Source organism: Armigeres subalbatus, unplaced genomic scaffold, assembly GCF_024139115.2.
Source record: "Armigeres subalbatus isolate Guangzhou_Male unplaced genomic scaffold, GZ_Asu_2 Contig527, whole genome shotgun sequence".
NCBI lineage: Eukaryota > Metazoa > Arthropoda > Insecta > Diptera > Culicidae > Armigeres > Armigeres subalbatus.
This window is the reverse complement of record NW_026943290.1, coordinates 85,827-110,161: the sequence shown is the minus strand read 5'-3', so window position 1 is coordinate 110,161 and position 24,335 is coordinate 85,827. Positions and strand designations below refer to the sequence as shown.

The following is a 24,335-nucleotide window of genomic DNA, read 5'->3' as shown; positions in this document are numbered from 1 at the left end:
CTTAGGGTGGCCAGGCCATGTGGCAGTTCTAGGAAATTAATGGACGATTTGTCTTAATTGGCAAAGTTTAACTTGAAAGTGGCACTTAAAAAAGTATTAGGTAAAAACAAAAGCTTTATCGTGTACGGTAGGTCTGCTTTCGGACAAAAACTTGCAATACAGGTAAACAAAATATCCACTCCTATTTCAAAGTGAATGTGTTTCAGGTCTTGGCAGTTGTATAATAGTAGACTCACATTCGTTACCACAGACCAGACAATATACAAAAACGCATAAGATTGATCCTCATGTGATTAAGAATGAGAGCATCTCATTATATTATCTCTCTCAATATGTGCTATTGTTACAGAAACAAAAAGAATTAGATTGTCTTGTCTTGTACAGTCACCCTATATCCCCACAACAGTGTTGGCAGTACTGGTAGTCCCGGAGTGTACAAAGTTTTATCAGAGGATAACCGAGTTTCGGCCAACGACGGTGTCGGCGATACGCGCTCTTGCTCATCGCGCACTCCAAAGTCCATTCATCGCCTTGGCGACGACGTCACGAGAAATGTGCTCTTTTGCGGGCAATTGAGAGAAAAGCCCCGACCGATCGCGAACGCCAACGCCGCCGGCGCCGCCGCCACGCGACTTTTATTAGCATCATCACCAACATCATCATCTTCGTCGCGGGCACGGCTGGCTGGGGTGTCGATATGTTGATGATGCTATATGATAACCATTTGATGATGAGAATCCGTGGAGGCTTGGCTGGATGCAAATGAGTTTTGCTGGCGGTTAGCTTTTCACTTCGGCACATTCTCGCGATTTTTTTTCTCGCGGATGCTAAACTACACTACCAGGAGAGAAGTATACTGATGTGTGATATTTTGTTATGCAAACGTAGGGAACGTAAGTCAATTGACGATGCAGAATGAAGGCAGCACTTGGGAATGTATTTTGATGATTTACCAGTAAACTACAGATGATAGGAGGATTACTTTTCCTGTGCTCATCTAATAGCTTCATTCTATCAAAAACATAGGAATAAAAAAACGGTTGATTTTTTTTTATTTTAAGGGTTATTCTGCATGTTAGCAAAAAGAATAGAACATTATATAAGACAGCTTTTACTTGAATTCTAACATCGATAAAATTCGAAATCAAAAAATTTGTGTGCAAAAGCTTTGATTCTCATTATTGTAATTTTTATTTCAGCAGTTAGGGAGCAATAAAAATATGACATAAATTTAGTAAAAACGTCGGAAATATGATTATTATTGAATCATCCTAATTTTTTTTTGACGTTGGATTTTCTATCAGATAAATTTAAACAGTTTCTCTTACTTTTAGTACAAAAGGTGGATCTATAATTATGAGACAGGCTCTTCTTTTCGTCACAAATACAAAACTTGTCAATTCTATACGACCAACACTCACAGTTCCTCGAAAATATCATCTGCTAGGACGTATGACCTTCACCCAAATAAACAAGAATACCGATTCATTTCTACGTGCAGATGCAAAATTTACAAAACTAGCTACAACAATATTTTGTCACTTTCTAACGCATTTAAAATATGTTTCGAAAATGGGCCTTAGACAAAACAACTGAATAGTAAAAATGACTCAATTACATGAGAAATAATGGGGACCGCATGGTTGTTTGTTCATCTTAGTGGATTGAAAGAAAATCTTACGGTTAAGATGAAAGAATCGCAAATCGTTAAATATCAGTTTAAAAAGGAAGGAATTTTGCTCAGTCTTTTCATTGCAGCACGATAATGTATAACTTATTTTTAATTGTACCGTCGTCGGGGATGACAATGGGTCAAATGGGGGTGAGATTGGGTCACTGTTTCAAGTACTTAGAATACTTGTAGAACAGAATGAATGTATCTAAGGGCAAGAAGACTAAAGGCCGAGGGCCATTAGGTTAAATGGTCATCAGGCACGGTGTCTCTATGGGGAAATATTATTAGCATTAGCATTAGCATTGAGCAATTCGTAGGTCGTACAAGCCAAGACTATTGTATGAGAGTAGCATCACTTTCATCCGTTACCACAAATATTGATTTGGGACGAATCAATATCTCTTAGATGGAAGCAATGCACTTTCCAAAAGTCGAGATCTGTCCTGGCCACGTCCTTGCGAATGCTGAGGAAGGAAGGATGGTTAGTTGGACACCTACTTAAGAAAGATGCAGAGAATTCTACGACGACGACAACAATGCAGAGGTGCCACGGGAGGGTTTGGAATTGTTAGTATGGAAGGTTATAACAGTAGCAATCGTTTTGGTAGAACGTGAAACACAGAAAGAAGTAAGATAGAAATACTAAGTAGGAAAGGGACAAGTCTGGAATTAAACCCACGACCTCCTGCTTATCAGGCAGAAGCGGTAGCCACTAGACCACCGAGCTCGTCTCTCTATGGGGAAATATTATTTTTCAAAAATCAGTATCTCTGAAACACCCACCACGCGAAATTATATGTGAGAAGTGAGAAGCAAGAAGGGATAAATGAGAATTGAGGTGAGAAGTAAGAAGTGAAAATTGAGAATTGAAATATGAGAAACGAGAAGTGAGATGTGAGATGTGAGAAAAAGATAGTAAGAAATGAGAAGGAAGAAGTGGGAAGTTAGCCTAGCTTAGCTTGGCTTGGGCTGACTGTACATGTCAATGGTTGCTACTCCGTGATTAATCCAAGTGAAAAAAGGTTGGAATTTACCACCTGTTCTCGAAGGCGCCAGATTAACTGAAGTATAGATCGAGGATTCACCAAGAAAAGTGATGTAGTCTATGCCAGTGGTTCTCAACCTGGGGTACATGTACCCGTGGGGGTACCTTCGCTGCCCCCAGGGGGTACCTCGAACAAAAATGCGTAATGGCGGATGTATTACAATTCCAATGAAAACTTATCGATAAAGTTTTAAAATTTCTTATTCCAAAATTTTGTATTGTATATAATATGCATAGCGATCAGTAAATCAAAGACTTTTGAATCCTTTCCATCCTACGCAGTACAGTGTATGAAGGGCTGTGGGGCAAAAGATCAAAAGGACAAAATGTCAAATGAACAAATTAAAAGCAAATCTTCAATCTAATCTACCTGATCGAGACAAAATATTCGTTGCAAGAAGCTTGGAGGCCTCCTTTCGAGACGCTTCTTTCGAAACAGCTCGTAAATCTTATTTCAAGAATCTCGGAAGCCTTCAGCCAATAGGCTCGGAAATCTCTTTGCTTGAAGCTGCGTTTTGAGAGGCTCGGAAGCCTCCTTTCAAGTCGCTTGGAAGCCTCCGTTCAAGAAGTTCGGGTACCTCGTTTCAAGAATTCTTCGGGATTCTGCTTTCAAGGGGCTTGGAAGCCTCTTTTTAAGAGGCTCGGAAGACTTGTTTCAAAAAAGCTCGAAAATCCCCTTTCAAGAGACTCGGAAGCCTTTTTTCAAGAGGCTCGGTAGCCTCCTTTCAAGAGGGACGCAGGCTTCATTTTAAGAGGCTGGGAAGCCTCTCTTCAAGAGAGAAGCGTCTCTTCCATATTTCAAGAGGCTCGGAAGCCTCATTTCAAGAGGCTCAGAAGATTCCTTTCAAGAGGCTCGGAAGCTTCATTTCAAGAGACTCGGAAGCCTTATATCAAGAGGCCTGCCTGCTTTCAAGAGGATCGAAAGCCTGCTTTCAAGAGGCTCGAAAGCCTGCTTTCAAGAGGCTCGTAAGCCTGCTTTCAAGAGGCTTGGAAGCCTCCTTTCAAGAGGCTCGGAAGCCTCCTTTTGAGATGCTCGGAAGCCTCCTTTCAAGAAGCTCGGAAGCCTCCTTTTAAAAGGCTCGGAAGCCTCCTTTCAAAAGGCTCGGAGGCTTGGAAGCCATTTTTTAAGATGCTCGGAATTCTTTAAAGATGCTGAGGAGCGTCCTTTCAAGATACTCTGAAGCCTCCTCTTAAGATGTTCGGAAGCATCCTTTCAAGACGATCGGAAGCCACTCTTCTAGAAACTTGGAAGTCTCTTTTCAATAGGTTCTGAGTCCTACTTTTAGGATGCTTGAATGCTTCCTTCCAAGAGGCTCGGACGCCTTCAAAAGACCTCAATGTCTTGTGGGAAGTTTGATGTATAAAATTAATTCGAATAGGAAAGTTTCACGAAATAACGAAAACTTCAGACAATTTTAAGAGAGCCATATATCCTATTAGTTTTGTGGTTCGATATATCTTATGAACTACGCTTATTCATAAATAAAATAGGGGGTACCTCAATGAAAGCATAACACAGAAAAAAAATGTGAAAAGTAAACAGCGCGTAAAACTTGAGATGCATAAATCTACGCTATTCTACGCTGAAACGGTTCTCTTCCTAGCAAGTTTGTGTACAACTTGCAAGAAATATTGGTGATTCACGTTAAATATTGTATACATTTAGGCTATATCACGCGTGGAATTACGCTAAAAATGATGTTCCATTTATGTGCATGATTTTTTGTATAAATTTCAGTGAATTTTTCTATCTGTAAAGTCTCAAGGGGTACTTCTCAAGAAAAAGGTTGAGAACCGCTGGTCTATGCCACAGTTTTTTATATGAACGAGCCAAGTGTTCTACCTCCCGCTTGACCTGACCTCCTGCTGTCCTGATCTCCTGCTTGTTAGACAGTAGCCTAAAACCTAGACCACCGAGCTCGCCTGGCTAACTAAACTTAATTAATTTACTCACTCGCACAAAGAAGAACAAAATATACATATTTATTTTTAATTTTTTATTAAGAGGCTTACCGCCCTAGGTGCCTGCCAGAGTAAACGCGACGAGCGATGCGACGCGACGCGACTCATTATCAACAGGCTGTCAAATTGCACTGTCGCGTCGCGTCGCATCGTACGTCGCGTTTACTCTGGCTTCGCCCCTTGGCTGGCTCACCTATGATAGAACAAAATATTAATTCCAATGATCACGTGATCGTTCTGCTTTTTGGACTCGGTCGGATGCGTACTAAACTTCCACTTGCTAATCCTTTTGTCACGTTCAATAGTGAACTAATCAACTATCTTTCCAACCGCACAAAACTGCACTTAAATCACAGATGCGCTTCTGCTATGAAATACGTTCAATCGCGAGCTTTGAGAAGGAATGAGAGGAGAGGTTAGAAGGATAAAGTGAGAAGTGAGAAGTGAGAACGATGATGAGTGAAAGAAAAAGGGTGAAAGAAAAAGGTAGAAGGAAAAACGAAAAAAAAGGAGATGGAAGAAAAAAAAAGAAGAAAGAAAGAAGAAGCAAGAAGGAAGAAGGAAAGAAGAAAAAAATATTATGAACAAGGAAGTAAGAAGAAGGAAGAAGAAAGAAGAAGCAAGGAAGATAAATGGAAGAAAAAATAAGTTGGAAGGACGAAGGAAGAAGGATAAAAGAGATAAGAAAGAAAAAAAAAACCAGATCAATCCACCTAGCGTTGGTGGTGCCTTTCTCGTGCATTAAAAAAATAAGAAAATCACATAAGAGAGGTCGAAATAGCACTTTAGGGGAATAGATTTTACTTTTTCCATCAATTCATATGCATTTGCGGTCATTTGAATGCATTGCTGCAATCTCGAAAAAAAAAATCATTTTTGAAAAAAAAATCGTCTGAATTTTCTCGAGTAATTTGACTGAACTTTTTCGGAAAATTTGTCTATATATTCTCAGAAAATTCATCTGCCTTTCTTCAGGAAATTCTTTCGCATTTCCTTGGGCAATAAGAATGAGTTTTCTCTGGAAAGTCATTTGCATTTCCTGTAGGTACATGTTCAACCGAATTTCCATAGGCGGTTGGACAGAATTTCTTTGAAAAAAAAACTCTTCTGTATTTCGTCAGGAAATTTAACAAAATTCTATCAAGAAGTTCGTCTAAATTCCTTCGGGAAGTTCGTTTGACTTTCCTTCGCAGATTAGACGGAATTTCCTGGAAATTCGACTTTATTTCCTTACTTATCTTCATTTCCTTGGAAAATAAGTTTGAATTTCCTCGGAAAACTATTTTATCCTCGGGAAACGCGTCTCAATTTCTTCGGAAACAACATCCGAATTTCATCTTTGGGACATTTGGACTCGGAAGCCTTTTTTCAAGAGGCTCGGTAGCCTCCTTTCAAGAGGGACGCAGGCTTCATTTTAAGAGGCTGGGAAGCCTCTCTTCAAGAGAGAAGCGTCTCTTCCATATTTCAAGAGGCTCGGAAGCCTCATTTCAAGAGGCTCAGAAGATTCCTTTCAAGAGGCTCGGAAGCTTCATTTCAAGAGACTCGGAAGCCTTATATCAAGAGGCCTGCCTGCTTTCAAGAGGATCGAAAGCCTGCTTTCAAGAGGCTCGAAAGCCTGCTTTCAAGAGGCTCGTAAGCCTGCTTTCAAGAGGCTTGGAAGCCTCCTTTCAAGAGGCTCGGAAGCCTCCTTTTGAGATGCTCGGAAGCCTCCTTTCAAGAAGCTCGGAAGCCTCCTTTTAAAAGGCCTGGAAGCCTCCTTTCAAAGGCTCGGAGGCTTGGAAGCCATTTTTAAGATGCTCGGAATTCTTTCAAGATGCTGAGAAGCGTTCTTTCAAGATGCTCTGAAGCCTCCTCTTAAGATGTTCGGAAACCTCCTTTCAAGACGATCGGAAGCCACTCTTCTAGAAACTTGGAAGTCTCTTTTCAATAGGTTCTGAGTCCTACTTTTAGGATGCTTGAATGCTTCCTTCCAAGAGGCTCGGACGCCTTCAAAAGACCTCAATGTCTTGTGGGAAGTTTGATGTATAAAATTAATTCGAATAGGAAAGTTTCACGAAATAACGAAAACTTCAGACAATTTTAAGAGAGCCATATATCCTATTAGTTTTGTGGTTCGATATATCTTATGAACTACGCTTATTCATAAATAAAATAGGGGTACCTCAATGAAAGCATAACACAGAAAAAAAATGTGAAAAGTAAACAGCGCGTAAAACTTGAGATGCATAAATCTACGCTATTCTACGCTGAAACGGTTCTCTTCCTAGCAAGTTTGTGTACAACTTGCAAGAAATATTGGTGATTCACGTTAAATATTGTATACATTTAGGCTATATCACGCGTGGAATTACGCTAAAAATGATGTTCCATTTATGTGCATGATTTTTTGTATAAATTTCAGTGAATTTTTCTATCTGTAAAGTCTCAAGGGGTACTTCTCAAGAAAAAGGTTGAGAACCGCTGGTCTATGCCACAGTTTTTTTATATGAACGAGCCAAGTGTTCTACCTCCCGCTTGACCTGACCTCCTGCTGTCCTGATCTCCTGCTTGTTAGACAGTAGCCTAAAACCTAGACCACCGAGCTCGCCTGGCTAACTAAACTTAATTAATTTACTCACTCGCACAAAGAAGAACAAAATATACATATTTATTTTTAATTTTTTATTAAGAGGCTTACCGCCCTAGGTGCCTGCCAGAGTAAACGCGACGAGCGATGCGACGCGACGCGACTCATTATCAACAGGCTGTCAAATTGCACTGTCGCGTCGCGTCGCATCGTACGTCGCGTTTACTCTGGCTTCGCCCTTGGCTGGCTCACCTATGATAGAACAAAATATTAATTCCAATGATCACGTGATCGTTCTGCTTTTTGGACTCGGTCGGATGCGTACTAAACTTCCACTTGCTAATCCTTTTGTCACGTTCAATAGTGAACTAATCAACTATCTTTCCAACCGCACAAAACTGCACTTAAATCACAGATGCGCTTCTGCTATGAAATACGTTCAATCGCGAGCTTTGAGAAGGAATGAGAGGAGAGGTTAGAAGGATAAAGTGAGAAGTGAGAAGTGAGAACGATGATGAGTGAAAGAAAAAGGGTGAAAGAAAAAGGTAGAAGGAAAAACGAAAAAAAAGGAGATGGAAGAAAAAAAAAGAAGAAAGAAAGAAGAAGCAAGAAGGAAGAAGGAAAGAAGAAAAAAATATTATGAACAAGGAAGTAAGAAGAAGGAAGAAGAAAGAAGAAGCAAGGAAGATAAATGGAAGAAAAATAAGTTGGAAGGACGAAGGAAGAAGGATAAAAGAGATAAGAAAGAAAAAAACCAGATCAATCCACCTAGCGTTGGTGGTGCCTTTCTCGCGCATTAAAAAAAATAATAAAAACACATAAAAGAGGTCGAAATAGCACTTTAGGGGAATAGATTTTACTTTTTCCATCAATTCATATGCATTTGCGGTCATTTGAATGCATTGCTGCAATCTCGAAAAAAAATCATTTTGAAAAAATCGTCTGAATTTTCTCGAGTAATTTGACTGAACTTTTTCGGAAAATTTGTCTATATATTCTCAGAAAATTCATCTGCCTTTCTTCAGGAAATTCTTTCGCATTTCCTTGGGCAATAAGAATGAGTTTTCTCTGGAAAGTCATTTGCATTTCCTGTAGGTACATGTTCAACCGAATTTCCATAGGCGGTTGGACAGAATTTCTTTGAAAAAAAAACTCTTCTGTATTTCGTCAGGAAATTTAACAAAATTTTATCAAAAAGTTCGTCTAAATTCCTTCGGGAAGTTCGTTTGACTTTCCTTCGCAGATTAGACGGAATTTCCTGGAAATTCGACTTTATTTCCTTACTTATCTTCATTTCCTTGGAAAATAAGTTTGAATTTCCTCGGAAAACTATTTTATCCTCGGGAAACGCGTCTCAATTTCTTCGGAAACAACATCCGAATTTCATCTTTGGGACATTTGCTTGTTTTTCCTTCGGGAAAATTCGGTCTTTGAAAATACGCGGTACGACCTAGAGCGACTGAAGCAACCTGATATCGCCACTGCATACGCGCAGTATCTCGAGGCAACGTTGCCGGAAGAGGGTGAGCTCGATGGGGCCCCTTTTGAGGACTGCTGGAATACAGAATGCAGAAAGCAGCACTACGAGGAACATTTGAATGGCGCTGAGAGTACAGGCAGTGAAAGTCAAGGCAGCGGAGGAGATGACTACGTCAGTTCAGCGAACACTAGAAGCCAACCTTGAGGGAAATTAAGGGTACCGTCCAACAGCTAAAGACCAATAAAGCAGCTGGTAAGGATGGTATCGGAGCTGAGCTCATCAAGATAGGCCGGAAAACTTGCCTGCACAAATTGATAGTCAGAATCTGGGATGCTGAATAGCTACCGGAGGAGTGGAAGGAAGAGGTTATATGCCCCATCTACAAGAAAAGCGACAAGCTGGAGTGAGAAAACTTTCGAGCGATCACCATCCTTAATGCCACCTACAAAGTGATATCCCAGATCATCTTCCGTCGTCTGTCACCATTAGTGAATGAGTTCGTGGGAAGTTAACAAGCTTCGTTGACGGTCGCTCGACAACGGACTAGATCTTTACCTACTGTACGGCAAATCCTTCAAAAATGCCGTGAATAGTACAGAGTGCTGCGCGTTGTTTCAGTAGTCCAAAACGCGATCCTCCACTGTTTGCATATGCCATCGAGCATGGATAGTGAGGAGTGTTCATGCTCGGTTCATAGACACTTCAAACGATCTGGTATCGTTGTGCTTTACTAGGCTTAAATCCTCGGGAAATTTGGTCGCATTTCCTACGAAAATCCATCTGAATTTCCTGAGGAAATTCGAACTGAATTTTCTCGCGAAGTTTGTTTAAGTTTCCATCACAATTCTGTCACTTTTCTCGGAAAATTCGTCTGAAAAATCATCAAAATTTTTCTCGGAAAATTATTTACATTTTTTTTTTGTAAAATTCGTTTCCTCAAGAAACTTTTCTAGATTTCCTCTAGAACATTTGTCAGTCAGTATTGCTTTGGGATAATTTGTTGACTTTATTCGGGAAATCGATCGAACTTTCTCAGGAAATACAACTAAATCTCCTTAGAAAATTCGACTTAATTTCCTCGAAAAGAGTGATAGTTTGTTCGTGTTTTGTATTAGACGCAGAACGATCGCGCGATAGTGCATGATTGGACGCGTTTGTGTTAAGAGACAGAATAATCACGAAATTCGGGGTTGTGCGTGCGATCGGTGAATGAATAAAGAGTGCGTGTTCGTGTTTCCAAGAAGTACGCAGAACAATCACGCGATCATCCGAAATAATGTGTTCTGCTTTGTGCAGCTGATAAATGAATTAATTAGTGCGTGTTTGTATTTCGAAATTTGTGCAGAAAGATCACGCGATTATTTGGAATAATTTGTTCTGCTTTGTGCGGTCGTAAAATTAATTAACTGTCCCGCATATGATCGTATTTTAGGTTACACGCTGGTTTGATAGGTAGAAACGTGAGTAGGGTATTTTCAAAGCGCATATCTATATCGCATCTCCAACCGAAGTGAATCCAGATAACTGACACAATATCCTATCCCCTTGACACTCGTGGAGATGCAGAGGTATACTCGGTCTCTAGTAGCAACGAGAGTCGGACAAACAATCCTTCCGTTCCTTCCCTCCTGTAAGGACTTGGCCGGCGCTGTCACTGACTGAAAATATATAAGCTTCCGAAACATACCCATGCTTATGCTCGGAAAATTCGTCTGCATTTCTTGGAGAAAATCATAATAATTAACTCGGAAAATTAGTCTTAATTTAATCGGAAAATTCGTCCGTATTTTCTCGGGAAAATTCGTCGAAATTTTTCGAGATATTTGTCTAAATTACCCCAGGAAGTTTTTGGAATTATTTTCTTACGGAAATTTCCGAAAAAAAACTGATTTCCGAATGATTCCTAAAAGACTTTCTGTAGTAATTCCCACAAAAAAATCTGAAATATATATCCGCCTCCGCCTCAAGGAATTTCTAACAAAATTTCCAAATGAATGTCCGAAAATTCCTAAACAAAATCGAAAGGATTCCTTGATGAAGTTCTGAAGAATTTTTTTAGGAACTCAAAAAAAATCTTTCTAGAGTTTCCGAAGGCATTTCTTATGGAACACTGGAAGAATTTCTTTAAGAAATTCCTATAATAGTCGCTGCTGCAACTATTCCTTTTAAGAAAATCGAAGGAATCCCTAAACCAGTTTCCGCAGAAATTCCTAAAGCAATTTTCAAAAGAAATCATAAAGAAATTTCCGAAGGAATTTTTCATAAGGAATTTCGAAAGGTTTTCCTGAAACAATTTCCATAGGGGTTTCCGAAGAATTTTTGGTTGGATTGCCGACCAAATTTCCAAAGGAATTTCCAATGAAATTTCTATGAGAATTTCGAAGAAATTTTCGACGAAATCTTGGAAGGAATTTCCGAAGAAATTCTCAAGACGCAAGGATTATTTCAAGGTTTTCCTATAGGTATTTTCGAAAGAATATGTTGAGGTATTTCCAAAGAACTTCTCGATCCATCTTCGAAGTAATTTCCTCAGAATTTGTCAAAAGAATCCCTAAAGGTAATTCCGAAGAAATTCTTGAAAGAATGCACAGAGAAGGGGAATTTCGGAAATTAATTCAGGTGTCCGAAATATCTTTAGGAATTCGTTCGGTGAAATTAGGGAAGCCGAGGGTATTGAACATCTGGTGAAACAATGTCGGGATGACTACACGAATTAATTCCTAATGGTATTTTTTTCGAAAAAATGTCTGGAGGACTTTCCAAACGAACTTTTGAATAAATTTATGAAATATCACCTGGATGCATAATGGAGAAATTTTCTAAGCAACTACTGAAATAAATTCCCAAGGAATCCTTCGGAATATCCAATTAAGTATGATGAAGGATTGACTGCAATCCCGATATTTTTGGCAAGTCTTCCAGTTTCTAAATAGAGTTTTATTTTACTACTGTTCGGATTTTCGAAGGAATTCCCGGAGAAATGTTAGTCAAAATTCCCGAAGGAATGTCTGCAGATATTCCTGAACGAACTCTTGCACGAGTTTCTGAAGTAGATTCCAAGGGAATTCTTGTAGAAATCTAGAAATTAATATAAAAGTATTAATATAAATGAACCTTTAAAAAATTACCTTTATTCAAATTTTTCTTCGGAAATTCTTTCTGTAATACATTTGAAAATTCTTCGGGATCTTTTTCTAAAATTTCTTCACAAAATCCCACGGAAATTCTTTAGGAAACTTCTCCAGGAATAATTTACAAAATTCCCCCTGTAGTTCATTTCAATTTTCTACCAGGGATTCTTCCGTAAAATCTCCCGAAAGGTCTTCTCCAGAAATTCCTTTAGTTAAACAATGTAAAAGTAAGTAAAACAATGAGAATGGATTTCCTGAAGGACAGTCGTGATGAATTTATAAACAATTATCGCTTAACTTTTTTTTCCATGAGTTGTTTTGAATATTATAATGCAATATGCAAGTTTTTGATTGTAGTATTCAAATTATTTCATGAAAAAATGTTACTTAAGTCTTTTTGAAAAGAATTCTTGAAGGAAATTCCAAGAAATACTTGAATGAAATTTGATTCCTAAAAGAATTTCTTAATGATTTTGTGAAGAATGTTCAAAAGAAACTCCGAAGGAATGTCAAAAAGAATATCCATAGATCAAAAAGAATTCCTATAAGAGTTTCTAAAAAAAACCGGAGGAATGACCGAAGGTATTCCTAGAAGAATTTTCGAAAGAGTTTTTGTAGGCAGTTCTAACGAAATTCTTGAGGTAAATTTCGAAGTAATTTTCTTTCTAGAGGGAATTTTTGAGAAAGTACTGTCAGAATTCTTAAAATATATTGTGTATTCCTGAAGCAATTTCGGAAAGATTTCTCCTAAAGGAATTTTCGAAGGTATTCTTTAAACAATTTCCGTAGTGTTGTAGGTGCTGAAGGAATTTCTTTAAGAATTATTTTCGGAAATTCTTCTAAGAATTTCTTCGAGAATTCCTTTACAGATTCTTTTTGAAAAAAAAATGAATCGAAGATCTTTCAGAAATTCCTTTAAGAATACCTAAGAAAATTGTTTTATGAAACCCATCCGAAATTTCTTCAGAAGAATTCCTTTTTATGAATTTCTTTGAAAATTGATTTTGGAATTCCTAGCGAATTTGAATTAGAAGGTCCTTCAATTTGTTCAAGTGAATTGCATCAGCAATTATTTCAAGAAACTATCAAACAAATTCTTCTAGTATTTCTTTCAGAAATACCTTCCGGAAATTCCTTCGCAATTTCTCTTAGGAATTTATTCAGAACTACAATCAGGAAATGTTTTTCGAAAATTCCTTCAAACATTCCTGCTTTGTATGTATGATTTACTGAAAGTAAAAGGAAGTTCACATGGAATTTCCGGATTAATTCGCAAAGGCCTTTACAAAAGATTTTCCGAAGAAACCTCTGGAACAGCGGTTCTCAACCTGGGGTACATGTACCCCTGGGGGTACAGTTGTTAGTCTCTGGGGGTACCTGAGACAAATATGAGTAATGGCGAATGTTTTAATATAATTGCATGCGTAATGCTGGATGCTGTTTTGGATTCTCGAGACTACCAGGCTGGAGGCGATTCGAATATGAGGTCCACTACATTTTGAAATTTCTAGACCACGCGAAACCGCCCACCCCCACTCCCCCCAGTTAAGCTTTTTGTATGCCTAGCATATGTACTGTCACCAAATCTTAGACCACGTTCCCACCTAAAACCTATGACATCATTATTGAACTGATTTTTTTTCTATGCAGGACATGAAAGAAGAGTACAATTCTAGATTTGTGTCTCAGTGAGATTCTCCAATCGCTGTTCAAAAGCCCAAGGTCAAAATCTTATACGCCCATTAGGAGAAATTCCATCAATATATATATATATATATTAGGGTGGTTCAAAAAATCAATTTTGCTCCACAGTGCTCATTTGATTCTTTACCATGTTCTGAGTGTCCTCTGAAAATCTGAGCTCATTTGGATTAAAACTGATTTAGCACAAGCCGTTTCAAGTTTGCATGCAAATTAGTATGGGGAAATTTATTTTTTCATAATAATGTTAATGACGCTTCCCCATCAAGCGCATGTTAAAAGAAAACCTACATAGCTAAAAGGAATACTCAACAGCTTTCACTCAGTGAAAACCGAATCTCAATTAATCGTTCAACAGGCAACATTCCTGCTCGTGGCACGAAAGATAGCATACACAATTTCAGGCTACTATGTTGCACTGCACATTTCAGTGATGCCCTTAAAGAAATTTAACGATCATGACTAAAGTTTCGCAACCTATATTAAAATCGATTACTAATTATTGGGACGAATAATCAACAACGGTTTTCGTTGGGTGAAAGCTGTTGAGTATCCCTTTTAGCTATGTATGTTTTCTTTTAGCCTGCGCTTAATGAGGAAACGTCATTAACAGTATAATGAAAAAATAAATTTCGCCATACTAATTTGCATGCAAACTTGAAACGGCTTGTGCTAAATCAGTTTTAATTAAGAGCTCATTCGGGCTCAAATTTTCAGAGGACACTCAGAACATGGTAAAGAATCAGATGATCACTATGGAGTAAAATCAATTTTTTGAACCACCCTAATATATATATATTAAAATTTTATTTTTCAATATAATAAGCATGTTGACTAAATTGTAATTTCTACTTTATAATTGGCAGATCCTAGTTCTGCACAGTAGAGTTTGGGACAGATTTTATAACATGCATCACGTCCTTATGGGCCAAGAGGAGCTACCTACGAGACTTCTTGTGATCAACCGGGAACCAATTTTAACATACCATTAGAGAAGATTGCAGCGCGAGTCCATAATAGCCTCAGAGTTAATAGAGGCTGCACACTAATGTCGCAAGGGCTTGGAAGAAGGGGTTAACCATTGTCTCACACTTCATACCAAACAAGTGGAGTTAAAAAACCAGAAAAAATCGAAATATATGATTGTGATTCGTTGTTGTTCCTTTCCGGAGGTAGTCATGCTCTAACGTTACGAATATACACGACTAATAAAATACCAGCGACACCGACTGAAATTGATCCCAGGAATATTTGAATGAGAAGCAGACATGTTTAGCACTCAACCAATAGCGCCGATATTTTTTAACCATTAGAAACTATTAACTCCAGTGTTGAGGCAACATTTTGACGAAATACAATTTAGCACAACTTTGCTGAAAATCATCCGATTTTGATAAAGCCGAAACCATCTGACGCTAAAATCAATCTAGTCCGAATATGAGTATCAAACTTCGTGGCTTTGCGAGAGGGCGATTACAGAAACATTTTCGAGAGAAGATTTTCGACCAGTAAACAGGCATTTCAAAGACTTTTCAAATACTTTTAAAATATTTTCATGAACTAATAAAAGGTTCATAATTGCAAAAACCTCTTTGAAATTTTAAGGTCTTTTTCTTTTTCTATGACGATGTTTCAAAGTCTAGTTGTTATATTTTCATTGCTAGCACGATGAAATGCTTATGCTCAGTGAAATCAAAAGGGACAACCAGACCGGTCCGGGAATCGAACTCATGGTCTTGCATCAGAAGACTTAATGTTTTGGGAACTATTTTATTTTTCGAAAACATCACATCTCCATTTCTACCCTTTCTTGGGGAGTGTCTAGAATTTAACTTTGTATTCGTAACGCATTCGTGTTAAAAATCACTTTAATATGTGTGGTGTCACGTGGTTTTCAAGATGTTACATCGAGGCAACCTACCCAGCCTATCAGAGATCCACCTAGTAACAGTGGTTACCAACTACACTTGTTTATTCAATAAAACATTCATTCTGTATTTTCCTATCGAACAAGACGAACGTTTATTTAATCTGTTCGATACAGAACAATTGGCGACGAAAGGATTTCAAACCTACAAGCAAAATGGAAGGATTTGCTCCGCCCAAATTTTCTTTTGGAGATCAATGGGAGATGTATCAAGAACGTTTAGAGCAATATTTCCTAGCCGTGGATTTATAAAATGAGCGTAGATCCGCTATACTTCTTACCTCGATTTCGCTAGAAGTTTATCAAACGGTAAAGAACATCTGCCATCCAGAGAAACCAAATGCTAAGTCCTATGAAGAGCTGTGTGCGTTGTTGAAGGAAAGATTCTGTCCGGCGATAATTACTTATCGGGAGCGAACATCGTTTTATAGAGCAAGGCAAGAATCTGGAAAAAGCGTACAAGAATGGTACGTTCGCTTGAAGAAACTATCCTTGAATTGTGATTTTAAAGAACATTTGGATCATGCACTGAAGAACATTTTTGTGACGGGACTACTACCCGGTCCGATTTTTGAATGGTTGTGTGAAGAGGAAGACAATGTTTCATTGGAGAATTTGCTCAAGATTGCGGTGAAAAGGGAAGCCACATTTAAAAAACCGAACATTGCTGGAAGTTAATAAGATCAACGAGAAGAAGACAAGTTATGGTTCGAAGCCGGCGAAGAAAGTTAGTTCGGCGACATGTTTTGCGTGCGGAAAGAATAACCATGATTTTAGAAGTTGTCAGTATCGAAGTTATGTATGCAAGATTTGCAAAGAGAAAGGCCATATTGCCGTGGTTTGTCCGAAGAAACAGAAAGCGTTTTTCAAGAAGGAGCAAACGGTCAATCACTTGGAAGTCAACTCTGTTAGCTGTTCTGAGCCGTATTATGTGGATATTGCAGTTAATGGACGAATGACAAGATTTGAAATGGATACTGGATCACCAATAACGATTATCTCTGAGACGTTTTACCGCAATAATTTCGGAGAATTTACACTTCATCCGTTCCGTGGGAAGTTGGTGTTCTATACAGGAGGAGAAGCTACACTGAAGGGAGCTTTTGAAGCTGTTTTATGTTATCAAGGTCGACAAGCGGTTGGTCAAATTGTGGTAATTGAAGGAGGGCGCAATCCGTTGATTGGACGTGATTTTATTGGAGAGTTGCTTCACTTGCGGTTAAACAAACTTGACACGGAGTCGAGTGACAGTCAGGAAGTTCAACTGAAAACTATTTTGAATGAATATCAAGAATTGTTCGATGGATTCTTGGGTTGTTACAAACATTCAAAGATCAACTTGCTATGAAACCTGATGCTGTACCGAAATTAACCTATTTCGTTTCAAGCTAAAGTTGTAGAGGAACTGGACGCACTAGAGAAGACTGGTATTGTTACTAAGGCTGCGATTACTGAGGGGGGAACCCAGTTAGTTACTGTTTTAAAGAAAGACAACATTCGTTTGTGCGCTGATTATCGAGTAACTGTCAACCCGTTTCTGGAAGATAAGCGATACCCTATGCCTGTTGTGGAAGATTTGTTCGACACGTTGCAAGGTGGAAAGTTATTTTCGAAACTGGATTTGAAATCGGCGTACAATCAGCTAGAGCTTGAGGAAGAATCGAGAAAAATGTTGGGATGGAGTACTCACAAAGGAATATATTATGTGAACCGTTTGCCGTTTGTTACTCAACCAGCCTGTGCAATATTTCAAGAAGTTCTGGAAAAGTTATTGCAGGAATGCCCCGGGTGTATCAATTTCTTGGATGACGTTTTAGTAACTAGTGCAACTGTAAGCGAACATCTCAAGAATTTAGCAAGAGTGTTGAGTAAGCTTTTAGAAGCCGGATTTCGACTAAACCGTGAGAAATGTGAGTTTTTCAAGGAAAGAATGCAATTTCTGGGACACATTATTGACGGTGATGGACTGCAAAGGATCCGGAAAAGGTTCGCGCTATAATGGATGTTCCAAGACCAGAGAATGTCAAGGCACTAAGAGAATTTCTCGGGATGGTAACGTATTATTCGAAGTTTATTCCGAACATCTCAGCAATACTGAGCCCTTTGTATCAATTACTTAAGAAGGACAAACGGTATGATTGGTCTTCTGAATGTGACGTGGCGTTTGAAACTGTAAAACAGATATTATGTTCGGATAATGTGCTGGCGCCGTATAATCCTGAATTTCCAGTTATGTTAATTACCGATGCGTCTGGCAAAGGAATCGGAGCTGTACTCTTACAAGTGTTTCCTGATGGTAGTCAACGGCCAATAACGTTCATTTAAAGAGTTCTCAAATCTCACGAACAAGATTATTCTCCATTAGATATGGAAGCGTTGGCTGTTTATTATGCGGTTCGAAGATTGAGCAGTTATCTTCTTGGAAAAAGCTTCACGATTTTGACGGATCATCAACCACTTGTGTCGTTATTTGGACGAAAGGGAATTCCGGATATGGTGTTCGGAAAGTTACAACATTGGGCTGTTTTCCTGGCAAATTACGGATATGAGATCAAGTACATTAAAGGAGTCAGCAACAAAGTAGCTGATTTCTTGTCTCGATCACCAGTTCAATGCTGTGACGATGAAGTTGAAGATGATGAAGAAGTTATGTTTCTGCAGTATATTGAATCTGAAACGAGGTCATTGGTCGAACGGAAACAGCTTATAATTGAATCAAGGCGGGATCCTGTAGTAAGCCGTGTAGTGCATTACGTTAAGACCGGATGGCCTGCTAAAGTTGACGATCCTGAATTGAAGAAATATTTTGTTCGTAAGGACGAACTCGTTGTTGAAGAAGGCGTTCTTATGTGGGGCTACCGTATTATAGCACCTATGAAGCTAAGGTCATTTTTGCTGCAAGAACTTCATTCTACTCATCTTGGAATTGTCAAAATGAAATCGTTGGCTCGAAACTATTTCTGGTGGCCAAGTATCGACAAGGAGATAGAAGCTATGGGAAAAAGATGTGAATCTTGTATCCAGTATAGACCAGATGCTAAAAACTCATCGATTTCTCCATGGAAGTTATGTTCTCGTCCGTTTGAAAGAATTCATATCGATCACTTGTTCCTGAAAGAGACAAATTTTCTTATCGTCACTGATAGTTACTCGAAGTGGGTTGAATGCTACTTGGTTCGTTCACTATCTACTAAAGAAACAATTGAGAAGCTGGAAGGAGTGGAAGGAAGGGGTTATATGCCCCATCTACAAGAAAGGTGACAAACTGGAGTGTGAGAACTTTCGAGCGATCACCATCCTTAATGCCGCCTACAAAGTGATATCCCAGATTATCTTCCGTCGTCTGTCACCATTAGTGAACGAGTTCGTGGGAAGTTATCAAGCCGGCTTCGTTGACGGCCGCTCGACAACGGACCAGATCTTTACTGTACGGCAAATCCTTCAAAAATGCCGTGAATACCAGGTCCCAACGCACCATCTGTTCGTTGATTTCAAGGCGGCATACGACAGTATAGACCGCGTAGAGCTATGGAAAATTATGGACGAGAACAGCTTCCCTGGAAAGCTTACCAGACTGATCAAAGCAACGGTGGATGGTGTGCAAAACTGTGTGAAGATCTCGGGCGAACACTCCAGTTCGTTCGAATCGCGCCGGGGACTAAGACAAGGTGATGGACTTTCGTGCCTGTTGTTCAACATTGCGCTAGAAGGTGTCATGCGGAGAGCCGGGTGTAACAGCCGGGGAACGATTTTCAACAGATCCAGTCAATTTATTTGCTTCGCGGATGACATGGACATTGTCGGCCGAACATTTGCAAAGGTGGCAGAACTGTACACCCGCCTGAAACGTGAAGCAACAAAAGTTGGACTGGTGGTGAATGCGTCAAAGACAAAGTACATGCTTGTGGGTGGAACCGAGCGCGGCAGGGCCCGCCTGGGAAGCAGTGTTACGATAGACGGGGATACCTTCGAGGTGGTCGAGGAATTCGTCTACCTCGGATCCTTGCTAACGGCTGACAACAACGTTAGTCGTGAAATACGAAGGCGCATCATCTGTGGAAGTCGGGCCTACTACGGGCTCCAGAAGAAACTGCGGTCGAAAAAGATTCGCCACCGCACCAAATGTGTCATGTACAAGACGTTAATAAGACCGGTAGTCCTCTACGGACATGAAACATGGACAATGCTCGAGGAGGACTTGCAAGCACTCGGAGTATTCGAGAGACGGGTGCTTAGGACCATCTTTGGCGGTGTACAAGAAGACGGTGTGTGGCGGCGAAGAATGAACCATGAGCTCGCCCAGCTCTACGGCGAACCCAGTATCCAGAAGGTAGCTAAAGCCGGAAGGGTACGATGGGCAGGGCAGCAAATATGGTGTTCGCTTCCGATCCGGCAGGTACGAGACGACGTGGAGCGCAGCGAGCGAGATGGGCAGACCAGGTGCAGAACGACTTGGCGAGCGTGGGGCGTATTCGAGGATGGAGAGATGCGGCCTCGAACCGTGTATTGTGGCGTCAAATTGTTGATTCAGTGTTATCTGTATAGATGTAGACTAAATAAATGAAATGAAATGAAATGAGAAGCTGGAAGATTGTTTTACAAGATTTGGTAACTGTGATACCCTGGTTTCTGATAATGGAAGGTCTTTTACGGCGAAAGAATTTCAAGATTTTTGCGATGAAAAAGGAATTCGTCATTTAACGTCAGCACCGTATAGTCCTTGCTCAAATGGTGCTGCAGAAAATGCAGTCAAGACTATCAAATATGCTGTGAAGAAGATGTTATTCGATAACTGCAATCGTGGTAAATCAATTTCAACAGTAATGAATGCACACCTTCAGATGTATCGAGCTACACCACATTGCACCACGAACGAGACGCCGTTTAAACTAATGTTTGGACGAGAAATGAAAACCCGATTTTATGTTCTACGAAGAGATCCCAATGTAAACCATTTTGCGAAGACTTGGAAAATTAATGAGCGGAAGAAGGAAGTGCGTTTCGCTACTGATGAGGTAGTATATGCAAGAGACTATCGTGATCCTGAACGACAACGATGGTTCAAGGCAAAAGTGGTGCGGAAGAAAGGGGATAAGTAATACGAATGCTATTCTAAGGAATTGGGTACGATAGTACGAAGATCACATCAAATTCTGAAGTACGATTATGATGATTACGAGGAGAAAGAAGTTGCCCGTGGAGAAATAGTATGTGAAGCAGTACCTATTCCCGATGAAGAGTACTTATCAGCAGAAGACGATGATACTTTACAAGTACAACAAGATCAACTCCAACCAGATCAACCGCAACGAGGTCATTATCGTGCAGATGGAGTGTACGTCACAAGAAGTAGTCGGATGGTACGAGTTCCAAGTAGGAATTAGCTAACGGGGAAGATGTGCTGTCACGTGGTTTTCAAGATGTTACATCGAGGCAACCTACCCAGCCTATCAGAGATCCACCTAGTAACAGTGGTTACCAACTACACTTGTTTATTCAATAAAACATTCATTCTGTATTTTCCTATCGAACAAGACGAACGTTTATTTAATCTGTTCGATATAGAACAATATGGCAATTGTCAATGCTATCAAAGTTAAAAATGACTCAGTTGAAGTACGTTAATCCTCAAATGTCGTCGGAAGCCCTCAATTATTTTTTGAAAATTCAATCGGTTTGGTAGAGGTCAAGCAAAATCGATTATCCACATTACATGCAGCCAGATGAATTTTCTAAAAAAAACAGGGGGTACCACATGCAGCCAGATGAATTTTCTAAAAAAACAGGGGGTACCACAAGCTATGCATAGATCTAAAGGAGTACCACTGTAGGAAAAAGTTGAGAACCGCTGCTGTGGAAGAATGTTAAAATAATTTAAAGGCGTAATTTTCTAAATTACTCCTGGAGAGAATTCCTGAATTCCTTTTCAGAATGAATTCTCGAACGAATTTCCAAAGGAAAAAAACTGAAACATTTTGCAAAGGTATTTTCACAGAAATTTACGAAGGGATTTCCGAAGGAATTTTTGGATACCTTTTTTTGTGTTTTACCAGACTAAGGCCGTAGTGGCCTGTGCTGCACATAAAAGTCTTCTCCAGTTAGCTCGGTCCATGGCTGCACGTCGCCAACCACGCAGTCTACGGAGGGTCCGCAAGTAATCTTCCACCTGATCGATCCACCTTGCCCGATGCGCATCTCGCATTCTTGTGCCCGTCGCTGTCGAGAACCGTTTTCACCGAGTTACTGTCCGACATTCTGGCTACGAGCCCAGGCCACCGATTTTCGCGGTGTGAACGATGGATGGTTTTCCCAACAGCTAATGCAACTCGTGGTTCACCACATTATCTTCTCTTGAACCTCTTCCTATCATGTACTTCGTCTTCGACGTGAATTTCCAACTGCTGCGCGTAGTCTTGGGCTATTCTACCGTTTTGTAGCCGTTCAATTTTAAGCCGCGGTGTACGACTACGACGCGTGTTGTACACCGTCGAGAGTTTTGAGCGCAGGCATACTGCAACGAGGTAGTGGTCGTATTCAATATTCACACTGCGGTAAGTGCGGACGTTCGTGATGTCGGAGAAGAATTTACCGTCGATTAGAACGTGATCGATTTGGTTTTCCGTTTCTTGGTTAGGTGATCTCTATGTGGCCTTGTGAGTATTTTTACGGGAAAAGAAAGTGCTTCGGACTACCATTCCGCGAAAGGCTGCGAAGTGTATGCATCGTTGGCCGTTATCATTCGATACGGTGTGCAAACTATCATCAGACTGGATATACATTTCCTCCCTATGCGTTCATGTTGCCGAAGACGATTTTGACGTCCCGTAGTGGGCATCCATCGTCTGTCTGCTCCAGCTGTGCGTAGAACTCTTCTTTCTCGTCGTCACATTTGAATAACAATGCTTGAAATATTAAATGTCTCAAGTTCAATGTTCTGAACAGAAACATCAACACCTAAAAATGTTTGTTTGTTTTGTAGCCTATAGATTTAGGTTCGAAATCAAAATAATAGAATAAACAATACAAGTTAAATTCTTCTTCAACGTCGAGACTTTTAAATAAGTTAAACGGATAAACTGCTACAGGTCCCTTTGATTGATTTTACAAATGTATGACCGGCAATAGTACAATCTTGATTAGCGGCAGAAGTGAACCAGTTACGGGCTGAAAACCGCTATGATAAAACATCTAAAAACGCAATTTGGTATTATAGGAACCATGTCCGCATCATCATGTTTAGCACATTTTCTTCTCAATCATGTTAAGTCGGTTAAAAATTGATAATGACCAACTATTTGAATCAAAATTCCTCTGGAAAATACGAACACCCTACACAGTCATCCACAGGAAACTTCAAACAGAAACCCATGCTAAGAAATACCTACATTTACCCAAACAAATAGTCCCATCATCTTAAATTATCGGTATCGACGCCGGTCCGGTTTCATTCATAACAAGTCCCAACACAACTTTCTGCCGTCAATATCGCCGACGTCGACGCCTAACCAAGCACTCCTACACATCAGCCGAGCCACACTGCAAAAACCACGCACCATAAACAATTTCGTTCCGACTCTCGTTCCCCGCAAAACAAAGTTGAGGTCCAAGCAAAAACCACGAGGCCATGTAATGAATGGTAGGCATGAGACTACGGTTCATATGAATTCTAAGAATTGTTTAATACAAAAATACCACCGAAGGTTAGAAGCGGGAATGCGAAGCCTAAAAAAATATGCACATGTGGTTTATAGATGAACCTTTTCCTATAGTGATCACCAGTTCGACGCTTTTCAAGGAAAGTCTCAACATTCCGCCAATTGTGGGTGCTTTGTTTTGTGACATTTTTCGTTCCATTCAATAAGTACCCAAAATAGATTAGAGAATGCCACCATCTGCACCTTGCCGGTTTCATCACAGTAGTACAAAGAAGTTTGTAGTGTGAGCAATGGACATAAGGACAATAAAAATTAATTGCTTATTTGTTTTTATTTGTGCCAAACGTCCAACACGTCTATCATCCCGTATGTGTAACGACCGTATGCCGTAGTGGATGCTGTGCACTCTGAAGCGTCATCTTCTTGATATACTTCGAAGTCCAAGAAAAACAAACTTCAAAGGTATCATCTTTTCTTCAAGTCCTACACCCAAATTGACTGAGTAAACACTAAGCTGCTGAGAGCCCGTCTCGTCCTAGGGCAACGAAAAATCGCGGAAAATCTGCAAACCATAAGATAGTCACGGGTGGCATTTTTCATCACCCATCGCTCCATCACTTGTCATCTTTACTCGAATCAAATGGCACACGCACCTCGTTCTAGTCACTCCGCTGTTTGGCAATAAATATTTTCATTTCCGAGACGAAAATGTGTCCGTCTCTGCGGTTTGCCCCTGCCAAGGGCAACCGATAGTGAAACTTTCCTCTGAACGACAAACACACACTGCACAGACCCTTCCCGACATCTCCGGCAGGCTGACCGGGTGGCGAAACCAATCCTTCTGGATGGCGCTGGCGAGCACAGTTCGGGCACGAGAAAATGTGATCACCCGAAGACGCGATGCTGCAGACTGAGGGATGCGATAAAAAGTGTCCGAGATAAACGGTCGAGAGGAGCCACGCTCGTCCTCGCGAATCAGCTGAACGATGATGATGATGGTCGGGAAACTGATTGCAATCACGTTTCCTGAGAGAAGTTGTTATCAAAAGAGAAAACTCACAGGGATGAACCATACACGAAATGATTAGGTTACGACATTTTGGTTCATTTTAGCAAAATATAGGGAATTTTGTAAATTCCTAGAATTTTTTTTTTAATTGTGCGGGTTTGGCAAAGTTTTTAAACTTTGTAAA

At 40.0% G+C, this 24,335-nt stretch overlaps 1 protein-coding gene across 1 annotated transcript; it reads left to right on the top strand.

The window, feature by feature from the left end:
• The first annotated feature begins 16,457 nt into the window (after nt 1-16,457).
• Nucleotides 16,458-20,871, top strand: LOC134204352 (uncharacterized protein K02A2.6-like). Its single transcript, XM_062679177.1, has 4 exons — nt 16,458-16,800; nt 16,876-17,397; nt 17,853-18,494; nt 20,621-20,871. Exons 1-4 carry the CDS (start codon nt 16,458-16,460, stop codon nt 20,869-20,871), a joined length of 1,758 nt encoding a protein of 585 aa, XP_062535161.1.
• The last annotated feature ends 3,464 nt before the right edge of the window (nt 20,872-24,335 follow it).